A 15,455-nucleotide genomic window follows, 5' to 3' on the forward strand; every position below is an offset into this window, starting at 1 on the left:
AACGATCATCTCGGCTCCTAGAATTTTTTAATGCTAATTATGACGTCATAGGTCACGTGGTGTGGGCGCCATCTTGTAAAACAAATTCAACTTTTCCCCTCTGTATCTCCGAAACGGCTCAATGGAAAAATTTGAGGAATGGCTCATTCTAAAGAACTCTTCAATGGGAACAAACGACATGTGTATCGAGTATATAAAAAATGCTAACGTTAAGAGGTTAGAATTCGTCAAACAAAAACTTTTCTCCCCCGAAAATGGGATTTTTTTCCCAGATGCTTCGTTAAAAAAAACTCAGAATGAATTTTTTTTCGAAGTCATACGTCACATGGTTCGGCCGCCATCTTGTTTTTCGTGAAAAAACACAAAAAACCCTTTTTCTCCGCAACGGCTGAACGGATCGAGCCCAAACTTGGCATGCATATTCGCATACCCATGACAAACAAAAAAGTCAGCGAGCACGATGTCATCCGACACATGGTTTCAGAGTTATGATGTTTTAAAGCTCAAACTAGAAATGGTATCCCCTCCATAATTTGTGGAGATATCGAGTGGAAACTTTACACAAATGTTCCTCATGGGGTATGTTTCAACGTTACTAGAGATGTTTTGATACGTCACATGGTTTGGCCGCAATAAATAATGGAAGTAAAATTTTAAAAAGCTTGTAACTCTTGAACCACTGCATGGATCGACTTGAATTTTTAATGCAATGTAGCTCTCATCATGCGGAACAAGGGTGCAAAATTTCAAGATGATTGGATGTACGGTCTCGAAGCTATAAGGGTTTATTGTTGAAAGAAGAAGAAACGCACCATTTTGTCCTTCCAGGCCATGTCTCCCAGTGCTATTGCCATTTTAAGTTTTAATTTCCTTTAAAAAACATTTTCTCAGCAATAATAGGGCCGATTGAGATCAAATTTTCACCATAGGAGCGACTCTATCTGTAGAATATTTTAATGGTAATTATGACGTCGCAGGTCACGTGGTTCGGCCGCCATATTGTTTTTCGTGAAAACACGAAAACCCCTTTTTCTCTGCAACGGCTGAACAGATCGAGGCCAAGCTTTGCAAGCAGAATCGCATACCCATGACGAACAAAAACGTCAGTGAGCATGACGTCATGCGTCACATGGTTTCAGAGTTATGACGTTTTTAAGCATGAACCTTTAAAACCTAGCTCCTTCCTCATTTTTGATCCAATCGAGGAGAAACTTCACAGATCTGTTCAGCATGTCAGTCTACTAAAATGTCATTTTAGAATTTGCGATAGGTCACGTGGTTTGGCAGATATCGTTAATTAAACGGAAATATGAAAAAAAAAAAAAAAGGATATCTCTTGAATCGCTTTATTGATCGACGTGAAACTTCATACTGTAGTAGAAGTCATGAAGAGTAACAAGTGTGCAAAATTTCAAGATGATTGGATGTACGGTCTGGAAACTAGAAGTTGTTATTGCCTGAAGAAGAAGAACCACAACACTTTTTTTTGACCAGGCCATGTGACGTAACCACCTCACGAGCTAAGGGTAGCTCGAAATTAAATTGTCTTCGGATTTGGCAGTCGCTAGAGGCTGTTAACATTCGAATGCAACAAATCTGGGCAAATTCTGATGAATTTTCGTGAAACTACACAATATTGTCATTTAAATTGGAAAATAACATTGTAAAACTCTCCGCCGCCTCGGCTTATTTCTCGCTCTGAAGTTCATCCTGTCTTCAATTTTAAGGAGAAAGAGAGGTATCTGCAAGCAATGGTGACCTTTATTTGGTGGAAATCCGAATAAAAATGACGAAGTTATTCAAAATCTAACATTTTAAATGGATCGCATTTCCAAAGTGAATTCTTCCTCAGGTAAAATATCCATGCGTGCAGGCAGACCTTGCGGCGTCCATTTTGCTCCGATTTCAAATCGGATTTCGATTGTCGTATTGCCTCGGATGAGTTAACAAAATACCACAACAAATTTGGTGACAATCATGAAAAATTTGACCAAGTTCGATCGACGGGATACTTCGTTCTTACGCTGACATACGGCACGGGCCACGGATGACGTTCCTCCACGGGTGGCAGATATCGTTAATTAAACGAAAATATTTTTTTTAATGGATGGGGTAGGGGGGATGTGTGTGTTTGTGTGGAGCGGTGTGCGTGTGGGGTGTGTGTGTGTGTGTGTGTGTGTGTGTGTATGTGTCTGGATGTGTGTGTGTGTGGATGTGTGTGTGTGTGTGTGGGTGGGGGGGGGGGATATGTGTGTATGTGGGGGGGGGGGGGTTGGGGTGTATGTGTGGAGGAGGGGGGTTGGATGTGTGTGTGTGTGTGTGTGTGTGTGTGTGTGTGTGTGTGTGTGTGTGTGTGCATGCGTGCGTGCGTGCGTGTAAAAGAGAGAGATAGAATTGTGAGGAACAGAAATGACAAAACGAGGTGTGTGTGTGTGTATGTGTGTGTGTGTGTGTGTGTGTGTGTGTGTGTGTGTGTCTGTGAATGAAAGAGAGGGATAGAATTGTGAGGAACAGAAATGGAAAAAAAGACGTGTGTGTGTGTGTGTGTGTGTGTGTGTGTGTGTGTGTGTGTGTGTGTGTGTGTGTGTGTGTGTGTGTGTGTGTGTGTGTGTGTGTTTGGGTGTGTGTGTGTGTGTGTGTGTATGTTTGTATGTAGGGGGGATGTGTGTGTGTGGGGGGGGGGGGGAGGGATGTGTGTGTTTAGGCGGGGGGTGTATGTGTGTGTGTGTGTGTGTGTGTGTGTGTGTGTGTGTGTGTTTGGAGGGGTGTGCGTTTGGGGGGAGGGGTGTGGGTCAGGGTAGGAGGGATGTGTGTGTGTGTGTGTGTGTGTGTGTGTGTGTGTGTGTGTGTGTGTGTGTGTGTGTGTGTGTGTGTGTGTGTGTCGGGGTTGTATCCAAGGGGGTTGTGTCAAATTTGGCATGTCCAATGAAAGTGGGGTTGTATCAAAAGTGGGGTTGTATCAAAAGTGGGGTTGTATCAAAAGTGGGTGCGAGTAAACCGGTCATCACTGCCAGCAGTTTTAAAGTGGCAGTTCTAGTTATTATTATTATTATTATTATTATTATTATTATTATTATTATTATTATTTTTCCAAAAAAGAGTCACGTACTTTGTGCATGGCCCCTCCCTATGCAATGATTATATATATGGCCTCACCTGCTACCTAAACATTGACTTTTGACGACTACTGATCTCGATATACGAGTGCGGTTGGGGCATCAGTCAGTTACATCCTCCGACATTGTAGAATTGCGTGAGATTGATCAATTGAATGAATGAATGAATGAATGAATGACCGTTTTAAGGCCATTTTTCCCCGCTAGAGCGGGGGTTAGCCTTGCGGGCCCCATGACAATCATGGTTCCCTGTTTGAGGCAATGTTTTTATGGCCGGATGCCCTTCCTGATGCCAACCCTTGGTCACGCTCTTACGATGCGCAGGGATACGGTGTACCTATGCTGAATCGGGGTACACACCGTGATCATTCATCCCAGCAAGCTGGTACTCAATTTGCCGACCTCGGAAGGATGACAGGCTGAGTCAACCCCCCTGGCGTTAATTCAGCGATCGACCGGGATTCGAACCCAGGATCCTAGGATCCCAAGCCGGCACCCTAACTGATAAGCCAACGCCAATTGATCAATTACAATGAAAAAATCAATATATCTTCAAGTAAGTGTTCTTACCTGCTGCACAGTAATGTTGCTGAATCAGAAGCTTGTGCTGATCAATATAGCACACCAATATCTGAACAGCCAGGGAATATATAGCACGATGCATTGTATTGAAATCAAATATACGTCTACAAAATAATTTCTGAAATGCAATTTTTTTCTTCCCTTTATCGCTTCTAAATTCTGTGATTTAATAATTGCCACCACAAATGTCTGATCTCAAAATTGTTTATCCACCTTTTAATCACAATGCGTATTCCCAATTCCTCCCACAGAAATGCTTACTGGATGCGATTATGATTTTGGGTGGTGGTGCAGGATTGTGTGCACTTGTTGGTATGGTACAAGGAAATGAAAAAATGTACCGAGAGTTCATCATGCCGGCAGCGCAACGTTGCCTCGATGCCGAGACCGCTCATCGTCTTTCTATCAGACTGCTGTCGCTGGGACTCGTACCTCGTGCACGTCATCTTGATTCATCCATACTCGTGAGAATGTGTAAACCCTGTTGAGTACATTGGCAGTGAAACTTTACAACATAAAATGTTAAAATGCCAGAATGGGAAGGTTTTGTCAAAAGAGAAAAAGGCTCAGTCCATGGATGGATATTCGATGAGGGTTGGGAGTGTGGAAGGTGGGGAAAGGGGAGGAGAGGGGAAGATGAGGGAGAAAAAGTCTGCCGCTTCCGGTTTTGCCGGCGAGGTTGCGTTTTTTCCAAGCTGTCCATGCTCTCCACGCTATCAAAGTTAAGTAATTGTTCCCATTTGTATTTTTGTCAAAACTGTATTTTTGTGTGTCCCTAGGAAGATCTCGGTGTAAATCGTGTAAACCTGTATAAAATCGTCGGTTATTTCGTGCCGCGTCTTTTGCGGCCTGGTATTTTAAGTTTCCTGCCTTCAGGCTTTGTTTTCTCTCAGCGGTTGTTTGTGGTCCATTTACTTCGTTCCCTCAGTTTTTCCCAGTCTTTTCACCCCATACTTCCTTGTTTAAAATCTCAACTCAAAAAAAAAAAAAAGAAATCCTTCTTTGTTCTTGTTTGTTTGTTCGTTTTTGGACCACGTGTTTCACCCCCATTTCCCCAGATAGTTTTCACGGTTTAGTTTTTAAATGTTTAAACTTTCCCCTGAAGTGCTGTATTCTGTCGTATATTATAACACATTTTTCTTCTTCTTCTTTAAAAGGTTGGTTTCGACTTGCTCACTAAATCTCTTCATTTAAAAAAAATAAAAAATTTCATCTCACTTTCTAAAATTCAAACTCACCCCTCCCCTCCTAATCTTCCCCATCACCCATCCCTTTCAAATTCCCCCCCCCTTGCCCCTTCCCTCCAAAACTCCGCCCTCACCCCTCTCCTCCTAAACTCTCCCCCTCGCCCCTCCCCTCCTAAACTCCCCCGTCACCCATCCGTTTCAAATCCCCCCCATTGCCTCTTCCCTCCGAAACTCCGCCCTCACCCCTCTCCTCCTAAACTCCCCACTCGCCCCTCCCCTCCTAAACTCGCCGCTCCCTTCCTAGACTCCCCCCTCGCTCCTCCCCTCCCAAACTCCCCCCTCACCCCTCCCTTTCAGATCTCCCCACCCTCCTTTTTTCTCCAATTCTCCCCTCTCACCCCTCCCCCTCAAAGCGTCCTCCCTGCTTCTCCTTCCTTCCAACTCTCACCTCCATCTCCCCCAACCTTCTTCCTCGCTCTGCCCCTCCCCGCTGAAACAACACCTAACTGTGCTTCACACAATCACCATAAAACCTTTTGGCCGCCTCATCCTTCCCTTTCTCCTAGCTATTCTGCTATCTCCAACACACGATCAACAGCTCTCCCGAACTCTTCCTTCTCTTCCACATCTTACCTTACCCCTCCCCTCCCCTATCCTGTATTGGATGCTCCCCCTTCCTCTTCATCAACAGAATGGACCTCAAACATCCGGGGCCTTCGCTCAAACTTGACTGATCTCTCCATACAGGTTGCTTCTGACAAACCAAACTTGATCTGCTGAACAGAAACTTTCCTCCTTCATGATGTCTCTGATTCCTTAATAGCTCTTCCTGGTTACTCCCTCCTCCGGTATGATAGATCTGAGCCTCGTCCTGGAGGTGGGGTTGCTATCTTTATCAAAAACTCTCTTCCTCACTCTCCCTGCACTTCCCTCAATCCACCTCACCCCCAGGAGTACCTTTGGCTACAGCTTCGCCTTCGCTCCCACCTTTTGTTAATTTGTGTGTTGTACCATCCACCAAACAGTGATGACTCCATCTACATCTCGCTGTCCGGTAATATGGACCAACTTCTATCTACTCATCCCAACTCTCTCTTCCTCATATGTGGTGATTTAAATTGTCATCATGCCAGCTGGCTGGGTGTGGGTTCCTCTCTCACCAGCCATGGCTTCTCAGCAAAGGAATTCTGCGACTCATTGGGACTGACACAATCTGTCAATTTCCCGACCCGGATCTCAGTCAATGGAGCATCTTCTCTTCCACACTTGGTTATGACAAACTTCCCTGCAAATGTCTGCTGTTCTTCTTCTGCTCCAATCGGTTCATCTGATCATTTGCTTGTTAAAGTGGACATCTCTCTGACCATTCTCAGAGAGCCTCCTCAGGGTCGTCGAGTCTTGCATTTTACTCGGGCCAACAGGCACGGTCTTCAAGTAGCCATCAATCATCTGGACTGGTCTCCCATCTCTACTGCCTCTGACATCAACTCATCCTGGGAATTCTTGCAAAGTAAATTGCTCTCTCTCTCATGCACAGATTTATCCCATCTCGTCTTCAGTTGTCATACCCTTCCTCCCGTCCATGGTACACTGAATCTTGTGGTGAGGCAGTTGCCTTGAAACAACTTGCCTTCGCCTCCTGGAAAGCAAATCCAACGGAAGGAAATCTCATTTCCTTTTTACAAAGCCCGAAACAAGTGTGTGTCCACCCTCGGGAGAGTCAGGAAACAATATATCTCCACTCTCAAGACTGAACTCTCAAACCTGTCTTCCTCTTCCAAATCCTGGTGGTGTCTGGTCAAATCTGTTTCTGGTGTTTGTACCCCTTCCACCTCCCCTCATCCCCCACCTCAAACGGCTACACAGCTGACTCCGCACGTGAAAAAGCTGAATGCCTCAACTCTGTGTTTACCTCAAAATCTTGTGTGCCAAACCCATCCCTCTCTGTACCCACCGTACCCAGTCGTACCCAGCTGCTCCTGGACTCTGTGTCCTTTCCTCCTGACAAGGTGGAAAAGATTCTGTCAATCCTCGACTCTGATTCTGCAGCTGGACCAGACGGCATCAGCCCACGGGTCCTAAAATCCTGCTCTGCCGCTCTTCCACTCCCTCGCTCTGTTCTCTTCACCCTCTCTTTTGCTCAAGGTCATCTGCCAGCATCTTGGAAATCAGCAAACATTACCGCTTTACATAAAAAAGGTGCAAAAACAGATCCTTGAAACTACAGACCAATCAGCCTGCTTCCAATAATGAGCAAAGTCGTGGAATCCATCATTGCTTCAGATATCAAATCTTTCCTCTTCTCCAATGGCTTCATCTCTGATCATCAATTTGGTTTCAGATCAGGTCGCTCTACTCTGGACGTGCTGATTCTGCTGTCTCAACAATGGATCGAGGTCCTTAATGCGAAACAGGAAATCAGGGCTGTCTCCCTTTATGCATCCCGTGCCTTCGATACTGTCTGGCACCTCACCCTGTTCACCAAACTCTCCTCTTATGGTATCCATGGAAATCTCCACGCTTGGCTTGCAGACTTCCTCTCTGGTCATAGTCAGCGTGTGGCCCTGAATGGTTTTCTCTCATCACCCCTTCTTGTTCAGGCTGGAGTTCCTCAAGGCAGTGTTCTGAGCTCTGGGCTTTTTCTGGTCTTCATCAATGATCTCTCTGACTCTCTTGAAAATCCTCTCTGTCTCTTTGCTGATGACTCCACTCTCTGCTGCTCCATACCTCATCCCTCACATTAGCAGTCTGTAGCCTCCTCACTCTCTGTAGACCTGGACAAAATCACAGACTGGTCAAACAAGTGGAACATGTCTTTCAATCCTGACAAATCTCACACTCTTACGATGTCTCTCCGAAAAGACCGACTGGACACCCCTCCCATCCACATTCTGAACAATCCTCTCCAAGAAGTTCTGTCACTCAAGCTTTTGGGTCTCACTATCTGCCATGATCTTTCCTGGGAAAACCACATTTCCAATCTGGCCTCCAAAGCCAGTCGCCGACTGGGCAGTCTCCGTTGTGTGAAGTCCTTCCTTGGCACACATGAGCTCCTCACCATATACAAGGCTTTCATCCGCACCTCAATGGAATACTGTTCTCCCCTCTGGGCCGGTGCTCCTGCCTCACACCTAGCTCGTATTCACACTGTTGAAACCAAAGCTTTCAGAATCATTGGAATCTCCCGCGATGAAGCTATCTCCGAGGGCCTTTCACTCGCTCACTGCAGGCAGGTTTGTGGTCTTTCTGTCTTCTTCTGACTCCTATCTGTCCTAGCTCCCCCAGCTCTCTCTGTGCTCTGTCCCCTAAATATTCCTACAGGTCGCACAAGATCTGCTATTAACCCTCTTCTGGTGAAAATGCCAAAATCGAGACTCTCTATTCACCTTCACTCCTTCATTCCTCTTTACTCCCGCCTCTGGGACAAACTCCCTCACTCTCTTCAATCCCACTCCTCCCTCCAGGTCTTTAAAACAGCTGTTCACCACCATCTCTAACCTTCCCCCATCCAAAATCTTGATCTCTTCTACCCCCGTACATTCACCCCAGATCCACTTTTTTTTTTGAAATCCTGACCTTTCTTTCCTGGAAGTTCTAGCAGAGTCCATGTGTTTTATACCTTTCCCACCCCCACCTCGCCCACCTTCCCATGCCGCCTCCCCCCTAGCCCTCTCCCTCCCTTTATTGTTTGCTTTGTGCGTCCGTTTTTTTTTTTTTTTTGTGATTGGTGTTAGCTCTTACACGAGCCTCAATCTTGTATAAAAAAAAAAGAAAAAAAAAGAAGGGTGGGGCAGGGTGAGGGGGGGGAAAGGAAAAGGTGAGTGACCAAAAATTATCGTGTGTATGTGTGTCTATTTGTAGCTGTGATGGAGGTGCTGGCTCATAATGTAAAGGAGGGTGTACCGTGGGAGTTGTTGTATGCAGATGACCTGGTGTTGATTGCGGAAAGTATGGATGGACTGAAGGAAAAGATGAACAAGTGGAAGGCATGTATGGAGACAAAAGGTCTGAAGGTGAATATCAGAAAGACGAAGGTGATGGCAAGTAGTAAAGCATGTGGTGAGGTGGAAAGAACTGGGAAGTGGCCATGTGCTGTGTGCAGGAAGGGTGTTGGGGTGAACTCCATTCAATGTACAATGTGCGCTGAGTGGGTTCATCAAAAATGTAGTGGTCTGAGAGGGTCATTAACCAGTGTGGCAGCTACATTCAAATGTAAAGTGTGCACAGAGGGAGCTGCAGATGGAGGAAATGTTTAGTTGGATCTTGGAGACGGCGTGAAGCTGGAAGGTGTGAAAACATTTTGCCACCTCGGAGACATGCTGAATGGAGAAGGTGGATCAGACTCGGCAACGGTTGCTGGAGTGAGATGTGCATGGAAGAAGTTTCGGGAACTGAGTGGCATGCTGGTGAGGAGGGGAGTGTCGTTGAAGCTGAAGGGAAAGGTGTATGCTGCAATGCTGCATGTGTGAGAAGTGTTATGATTTATGGGAGCGAGACATGGGTAATGAACGTAGAGCAGCAACGAAGGCTGGAAAGGTTGGAAATGCGAATGGTTCGGTGGATGTGCGGAGTGTCGTTTAGAGAGAGGAAGACAAATGATGAATTGTGAAAGATGATGGGAATAGAGCTTGTGATTGATGCTGTGAAGAGGAACAGGTTGAGATGGTTTGGTCATGTGTTGAGGAAGGATGAAAGTGACTGGTTGAGAAGAGTGATGGAAATGAATGTAGAAGGAAGTAGAGGACGGGGAAGACCAAGAAAGACTTGGCTAAAGATGGTGGAAGAAGAAATGCGGGCAAGGGGGTTAACAAGGGGAGATGCATAAAATAGGGCAAAATGGAGAAGATTGTCATGGGGACCGCAGGCTAACCCCCGCTCTAGCAGGGAAAATGGCCTTAAAATGCCTGTTGTTGTTGTTGTTGTTGTATTGTGTGTGTGTATTTTTAGGTGTGTGTGTGTGTGTGTGTGTGTGTGTGTGTGTGTGTGTGTGTGTGTGTGTGTGTGTGTGTATGTATGTATGTATGTATGTATGTATGTGTTACGGATCCCGGATTTAGAGGAGTTACTATTCATGTCATTGCTTATTAATGTTTATTCTATTAAAGGTTGTTGTGGTTAAAGTGTTAGAGAGGCTCCGGATAACAGGAGACCGGAAACGGGATAGTGAACCAGAAGAAGAAAAAGACACGAGGTCCGGGAGAAGCGGTGATCTTCTTCTTGCTCGCCCAGCTCCGACGCGAGCGGTGTCGATATTGAGCAGTGTGGGGGGACGCTGCGCTTGAAAGCCCATCTGGCGAAAGGAGTTACCTGTGCGGGGTATTTACCGATTACACGTCAAGTTGCCGTGGGTCCGTGCACGGAACCAAGTGTCTGGCACAGTTCGCCTCAACGTCTACAAGGACGTGTACGGGTCGCACCTTGGGCCTCGCGCGCTTTGCAAGCCGCGCTTTGCTTTGCCCGCTTTGCTTGGCAAGGAGGTGTGCGCTGCAGCAGCTGTTCCCGGTACGCGACGTGCACGTTTGGAACACGTCAGCCAGGGGTTCGTTCAACCGCCCGTGTGCGGAGAAGTCGACCTTCACCTTGGTCTGGAGGGGCCCAGAGACATTGTGAGGGACAGTGACCATTGAGGGGTCGTGAGTGGGGAAAGAGGGGGAAATTTATGAGATGGTCATCTTAGTAAGATTGTTGATGGATTGTTGATTGCTGATGATGGATGGAGAATATATTATTAAGTAATCCGGATCCTTGGTGTGGGGTTTCTTATTGACTTGAATTATTGTGTCTTTCATATTGCTTGCGCTACGAAAGCGTATAAATCAGATATCTTTCTGGCGGGGCCCTCCCATGGTCCGGGGGTCACCAAGACCAGGTAGTTACCGGGAGGACCATGTAACAGAACTGGGGGCTCGTCCAATTGAATTCCGGGATCTAAAATTGTATAACATAATAAAATAATAATTTTTATTAATTAAAATTTATTAATTAATTATTAATTGGTAAATTTTTGAGAAATTGTGGTAAAGTCTTGGGTGAAGGTTAACAGGTGTTAACGATAGTCACCATGGCGTTTGTTGCACAGAACTTTGCGGTAACACCTAGTGAGGCACAGTTCCGAGCGTTACTAAAAGCGGACCTCTTGAAATTGGCCAAACATTTTAACTTGGAGGTCCGAACTAATTTGAGGAAGGCAGAGTTGCAGACCATGGTGATACAATCTATGGTGGGATTAGGAACATGGGACGAGTTAGCCTGGCAGTGGCTACCCGAAGAACCAGAAGACGTTGAGCTCCGGAAACTGGAGTTGCAATTACGGAGCCAGGAACGGATCAAAGAAGAGGAAAGGAAAGCAGAAGAGAGGAGAGAAGAGAAACAAGCAGAGGAAAGGAGAGTGGAATGAGAACTCCAGGAAAGGTTAAAAGAAGAAGAAAGGAAAGCAGAAGAGAGGAGAGAAGAGAAACAAGCAGAGGAAAGGAGAGTGGAACGAGAACTCCAGGAAAGGTTAGAAAGGATGAAAACAGAGGAAAGGAAAGCAGAAAAGGAAAGAGCAGAAGAAGAAAGGAAAGCAGAAAAGGAAAGAGCAGAAGAGGAAAGGAAAGCAGAAGAGAGGAGAGAAGAGAAACAAGCAGAGGAAAGGAGAGTGGAACGAGAACTCCAGGAAAGGTTAGCAGAAGAAGAAAGGAAAGCAGAAAAGGAAAGGGCAGAAGAAGAAAGGAAAGCAGAAGAGAGGAGAGAAGAGAAACAAGCAGAGGAAAGGAGAGTGGAACGAGAACTCCAGGAAAGGTTAGAAGGGAGAAAAGCAGAGGAGAGGAGAGCTGCCAGGGAACTCGAAGCAGAGGAGAGAAAAGCCGAAAGGGAGTTGAAGGAACGTGATCTGGCGCTTCAGCAAGAGATTAAATTCAAGGAGCTGGATTTAATGAGAGAACGGGGAGAGGTACCACCCTTGCTGACGGGGTCGACACCTAGCCAGAACACCTGGGAGGTGGGCAGACATGTGAGGCTGGTTCCACCCTTCAGTGAAAAGGAAGTCACTCAATTTTTTCCACACTTTGAGAAAGTGGCTCGACAGTTAAACTGGCCAGAGGAGGCCTGGACCATACTAGTGCAAAGTGTGCTGGTGGATAAAGCTCAAGAGATTTATTTGGCGCTACCAATGGACCAATGTGCAGATTATGAGGTATTGAAGAAGCACATCCTCAAAGCCTATGAGTTGGTTCCTGAAGCTTACCGGCAAAAATTCAGGAATGCCAGGAAGAGGGAGAGTGAGACCCATGTGGAGTTTGCCAGAGTGAAAGAAAACATGTTTGATCGGTGGTGTGAGTCGAAAGGAGTCGGGAACGACTTCGAAGCATTGCATGACCTGATGCTGGTGGAGGAATTTCAACAGTGTGTCCACGAGGACATCAAAGTGTACCTGCAGGAAAAGAAAGTACCAAAGTTGTGGGACGCAGCCACCATGGCAGATGATTATGCCTTAACACACCGGATAGGGGTCCACACACCTAGCTCCTCGCCTAGACTTCAGCAGGGGAGTTATGGAACACCCGGTGCGGAGAACGACAATACATGGCGGCGGCCTCGAGAGGATTATGGGGACAACGCGGATACCCCAATTGTTCGAAATCAGAGGGCTACGGGCCCAAGACAAACTTATTTCCCGGGGGGGGGGGGGGGGCCGAGGCAGACCACGAGTTTTTCCTCCGGGCCTACTTGCGCCTTTTGCAAAAAACTTGGACACTTGATGTCCAGTTGTTACCTCATGAAAAGGGACAACCCAGAGCGGAGTCCGACTATTACAACTCCGAATGCGATGGCTAGCGTAAGAAATCGCCCACAGAAGAGTTACCAACCATTTATTTATGAGGGGTTTGTCTCACTCGAGGGAGACTTGACTAACCCAAGACCTGTTAGGGTATTGAGGGACACAGGAGCCCATCAATCCTTAATGCTTGAAGGCATTTTGCCATTGTCAAAGAGTACCGCAACTGGTGATAGTGTTCGGTTACAAGGGATCGGTGGCTGTGTTAGTGCCCCACTTCATGTCATCCATTTGGAATCCGATTTGGTGTCAGGACCGGTCACCGTCGGTTTACAAGCCACGCTTCCTGTAGAGGGGGTATCTCTGATTATCGGGAATGATTTGGCTGGGGGGCAAATTTATGGTAACCCGAGGGTGGGTAAAGAGCCCCGCGGGGGAAATAACAGCACCCCAGCTCGGGATGGCGACAAAAGTTCCAAGTTATTCATAGGGGGACTGAACTTCAACACAGAGGAAGAAGTTCTGACCTCTGTCTTCAACAGATATGGACCGCTGGTGGAAGTGCGGGTGGTAAAAGACAGGGAAACGCAACGGTCAAGAGGGTTCGGCTTTGTCACGTTTGCAAGCACAAGAGACGCCAGGGAGGCAGAGAAGAATTGGAATGGTAAGGATTTGGAGGGTCGGACCATAACAGTAGGGAAGGCATTTCGTAGGCGTCGAGAGGTCTACAGAAGAGGACCACTTGGCGGTAGTTTTGGGGTTGGCAGCAGCCGATATTACTATGGAGGCTCCCAGAGTTACGGCATCTCCCGAAAGAATGATTGGCAGAGGACTGGCCGAGAAGGAGACCGCCAGTCAGGGGACTGCTGGGACAAGGGGTCCCACCGTAACTGTTAGGAGTCCGGAGAAGTTGAAGCCCTCTATATACGGCGGAGCCGCCGAGCCTGGGCTCCTACACGGGCTAACCGTGAACGCCACGTTCTTAAAAGGCAGCCCGGTAGGGAACGTTCCTACACGGACTAACCGTGAACTCCACGTTCTTAAAGGCGTCCATGTAATGAACTTTCCTCCCCGGACTAACCGTGAACCCCACATTCCTTAAGGTGTCCATGTAGTGAGTACTCAGCTGGGCCTCCATCCAAGAGCAACTAGAAGTGGTTGACGCTTGGTCTAGAGGGAATTACCTTGGAATCTCTGGGGGGTTTTGGTGAAAGTTTGTTGCTTTATTTTTGAGATGCGATAATTGTGCCCGGGGGGAACTGATGATTTGGGGTATCGGGTTGGTTTATCAAAGTTGGCCGGCACAGAAAGTTTTCGCGGGGTTCAAACTTTCTTTCTTGAAGGGGGGGAGTGTTACGGATCCCAGATTTAGAGGAGTTACTATTCATGTCATTGCTTATTAATGTTTATTCTATTAAAGGTTGTTGTGGTTAAAGGGTTAGAGAGGCTCCGGATAACAGGAGACCGGAAACGGGATAGTGAACCGGAAGAAGAAAAAGACACGAGGTCCGGGAGAAGCGGCGATCTTCTTCTTGCTCGCCCAGCTCCGACACGAGCGGTGTCGATATTGAGCAGCGTGGGGGACGCTGCGCTTGAAAGCCCGTCTGGCGAAAGGAGTTACCTGCGCGGGGTAATTACCGATTACACGTCAAGTTGCCGTGGGTTCGTGCACGGAACCAAGCGTCCGGCACAGTTCGCCTCAACGTCTACAAGGACGCGTACGGGTCGCACCTTGGGCCTCGCACGCTTTGCAAGCCGCGCTTTGCTTTGCCCGCTTTGCTTGGCAAGGAGGTGTGCGCTGCAGCAGCTGTTCCCGGTACGCGACATGCACGTTTGGAACACGTCAGCCAGGGGTTCGTTCAACCGCCCGTGTGCGGAGAAGTCGACCTTCACCTTGGTCTGGAGGGGCCCAGAGACATTGTGAGGGACAGTGACCATTGAGGGGTCGTGAGTGGGGAAAGGGGGGGGGAAATTTATGAGATGGTCATCTTAGTAAGATTGTTGATGGATTGTTGATTGCTGATGATGGATGGAGAATATATTATTAAGTAATCCGGATCCTTGGTGTGGGGTTTCTTATTGACTTGAATTATTGTGTCTTTTATATTGCTTGCGCTACGAAAGCGTATAAATCAGATATCTTTCTGGCGGGGTCCTCCCACGGTCCGGGGGTCACCAAGACCAGGTAGTTACCGGGAGGACCACGTAACAGTATGTATGTATGTATGTATATATATATCTCATATATACATATGTATATATATATATATATCTCAATGGAATACTGCTCTCCCCTCTGGGCTGGTGCTCCTGCCTCACACCTAGCTCGTCTTCACGCTGTTGAAACCAAAGCATTCAGAATCATTGGAATCTCCCGCGATGAAGCTAACTCCAAGGGCCTCTCACTCACTCACCGCAGGCAGGTTGGTGGTCTTTCCGTCTTCTACCGACTCCTCTCTGGCCTTGCCCCCCCCAGCTCTCTCTGGGCTCTGTCCCGCAAATATTCCTACAGGTTGCACAAGATCTGCCTGCAACCCTCTTATGGTCAAACTGCCAAAATCAAGACTCTCTGCTCACCTTCACTCCTTCATTCCTCTTTTCTCCCGCCTCTGGAACAAACTCCCTCACTCTCTTCAATCCCACTCCACCCTCCAGGTCTTTAAAACAGCTGTTCAACACCATCTCTTATCTTCCCCCATCCAAAACCTTGATCTTTTCTACCCCCGCTAATTTCACCCCAATTCCACTTTTTTGAAATACCAACTTCTGTCCTGGAAGTCCTTGGTGTCCTTGTGTTTTATACTTCTCCCTCCC

At 47.1% G+C, this 15,455-nt stretch overlaps 1 protein-coding gene across 1 annotated transcript in view; it reads left to right on the forward strand.

Annotated features, from left to right (window-relative positions):
* Positions 1-15,455, forward strand: part of DHODH (dihydroorotate dehydrogenase (quinone)) — a 183,178-nt gene that overhangs the window by 68,124 nt on the left and 99,599 nt on the right. The window contains exon 2 of the mRNA XM_068119071.2: positions 3,950-4,162. Within this exon, the coding sequence (XP_067975172.2) occupies positions 3,950-4,162 (213 nt within the window). The remainder of the gene's footprint in view (positions 1-3,949; positions 4,163-15,455) is intronic.

Source organism: Myxine glutinosa, chromosome 6, assembly GCF_964187855.1.
Source record: "Myxine glutinosa chromosome 6, kmMyxGlut1.1, whole genome shotgun sequence".
NCBI lineage: Eukaryota > Metazoa > Chordata > Myxini > Myxiniformes > Myxinidae > Myxine > Myxine glutinosa.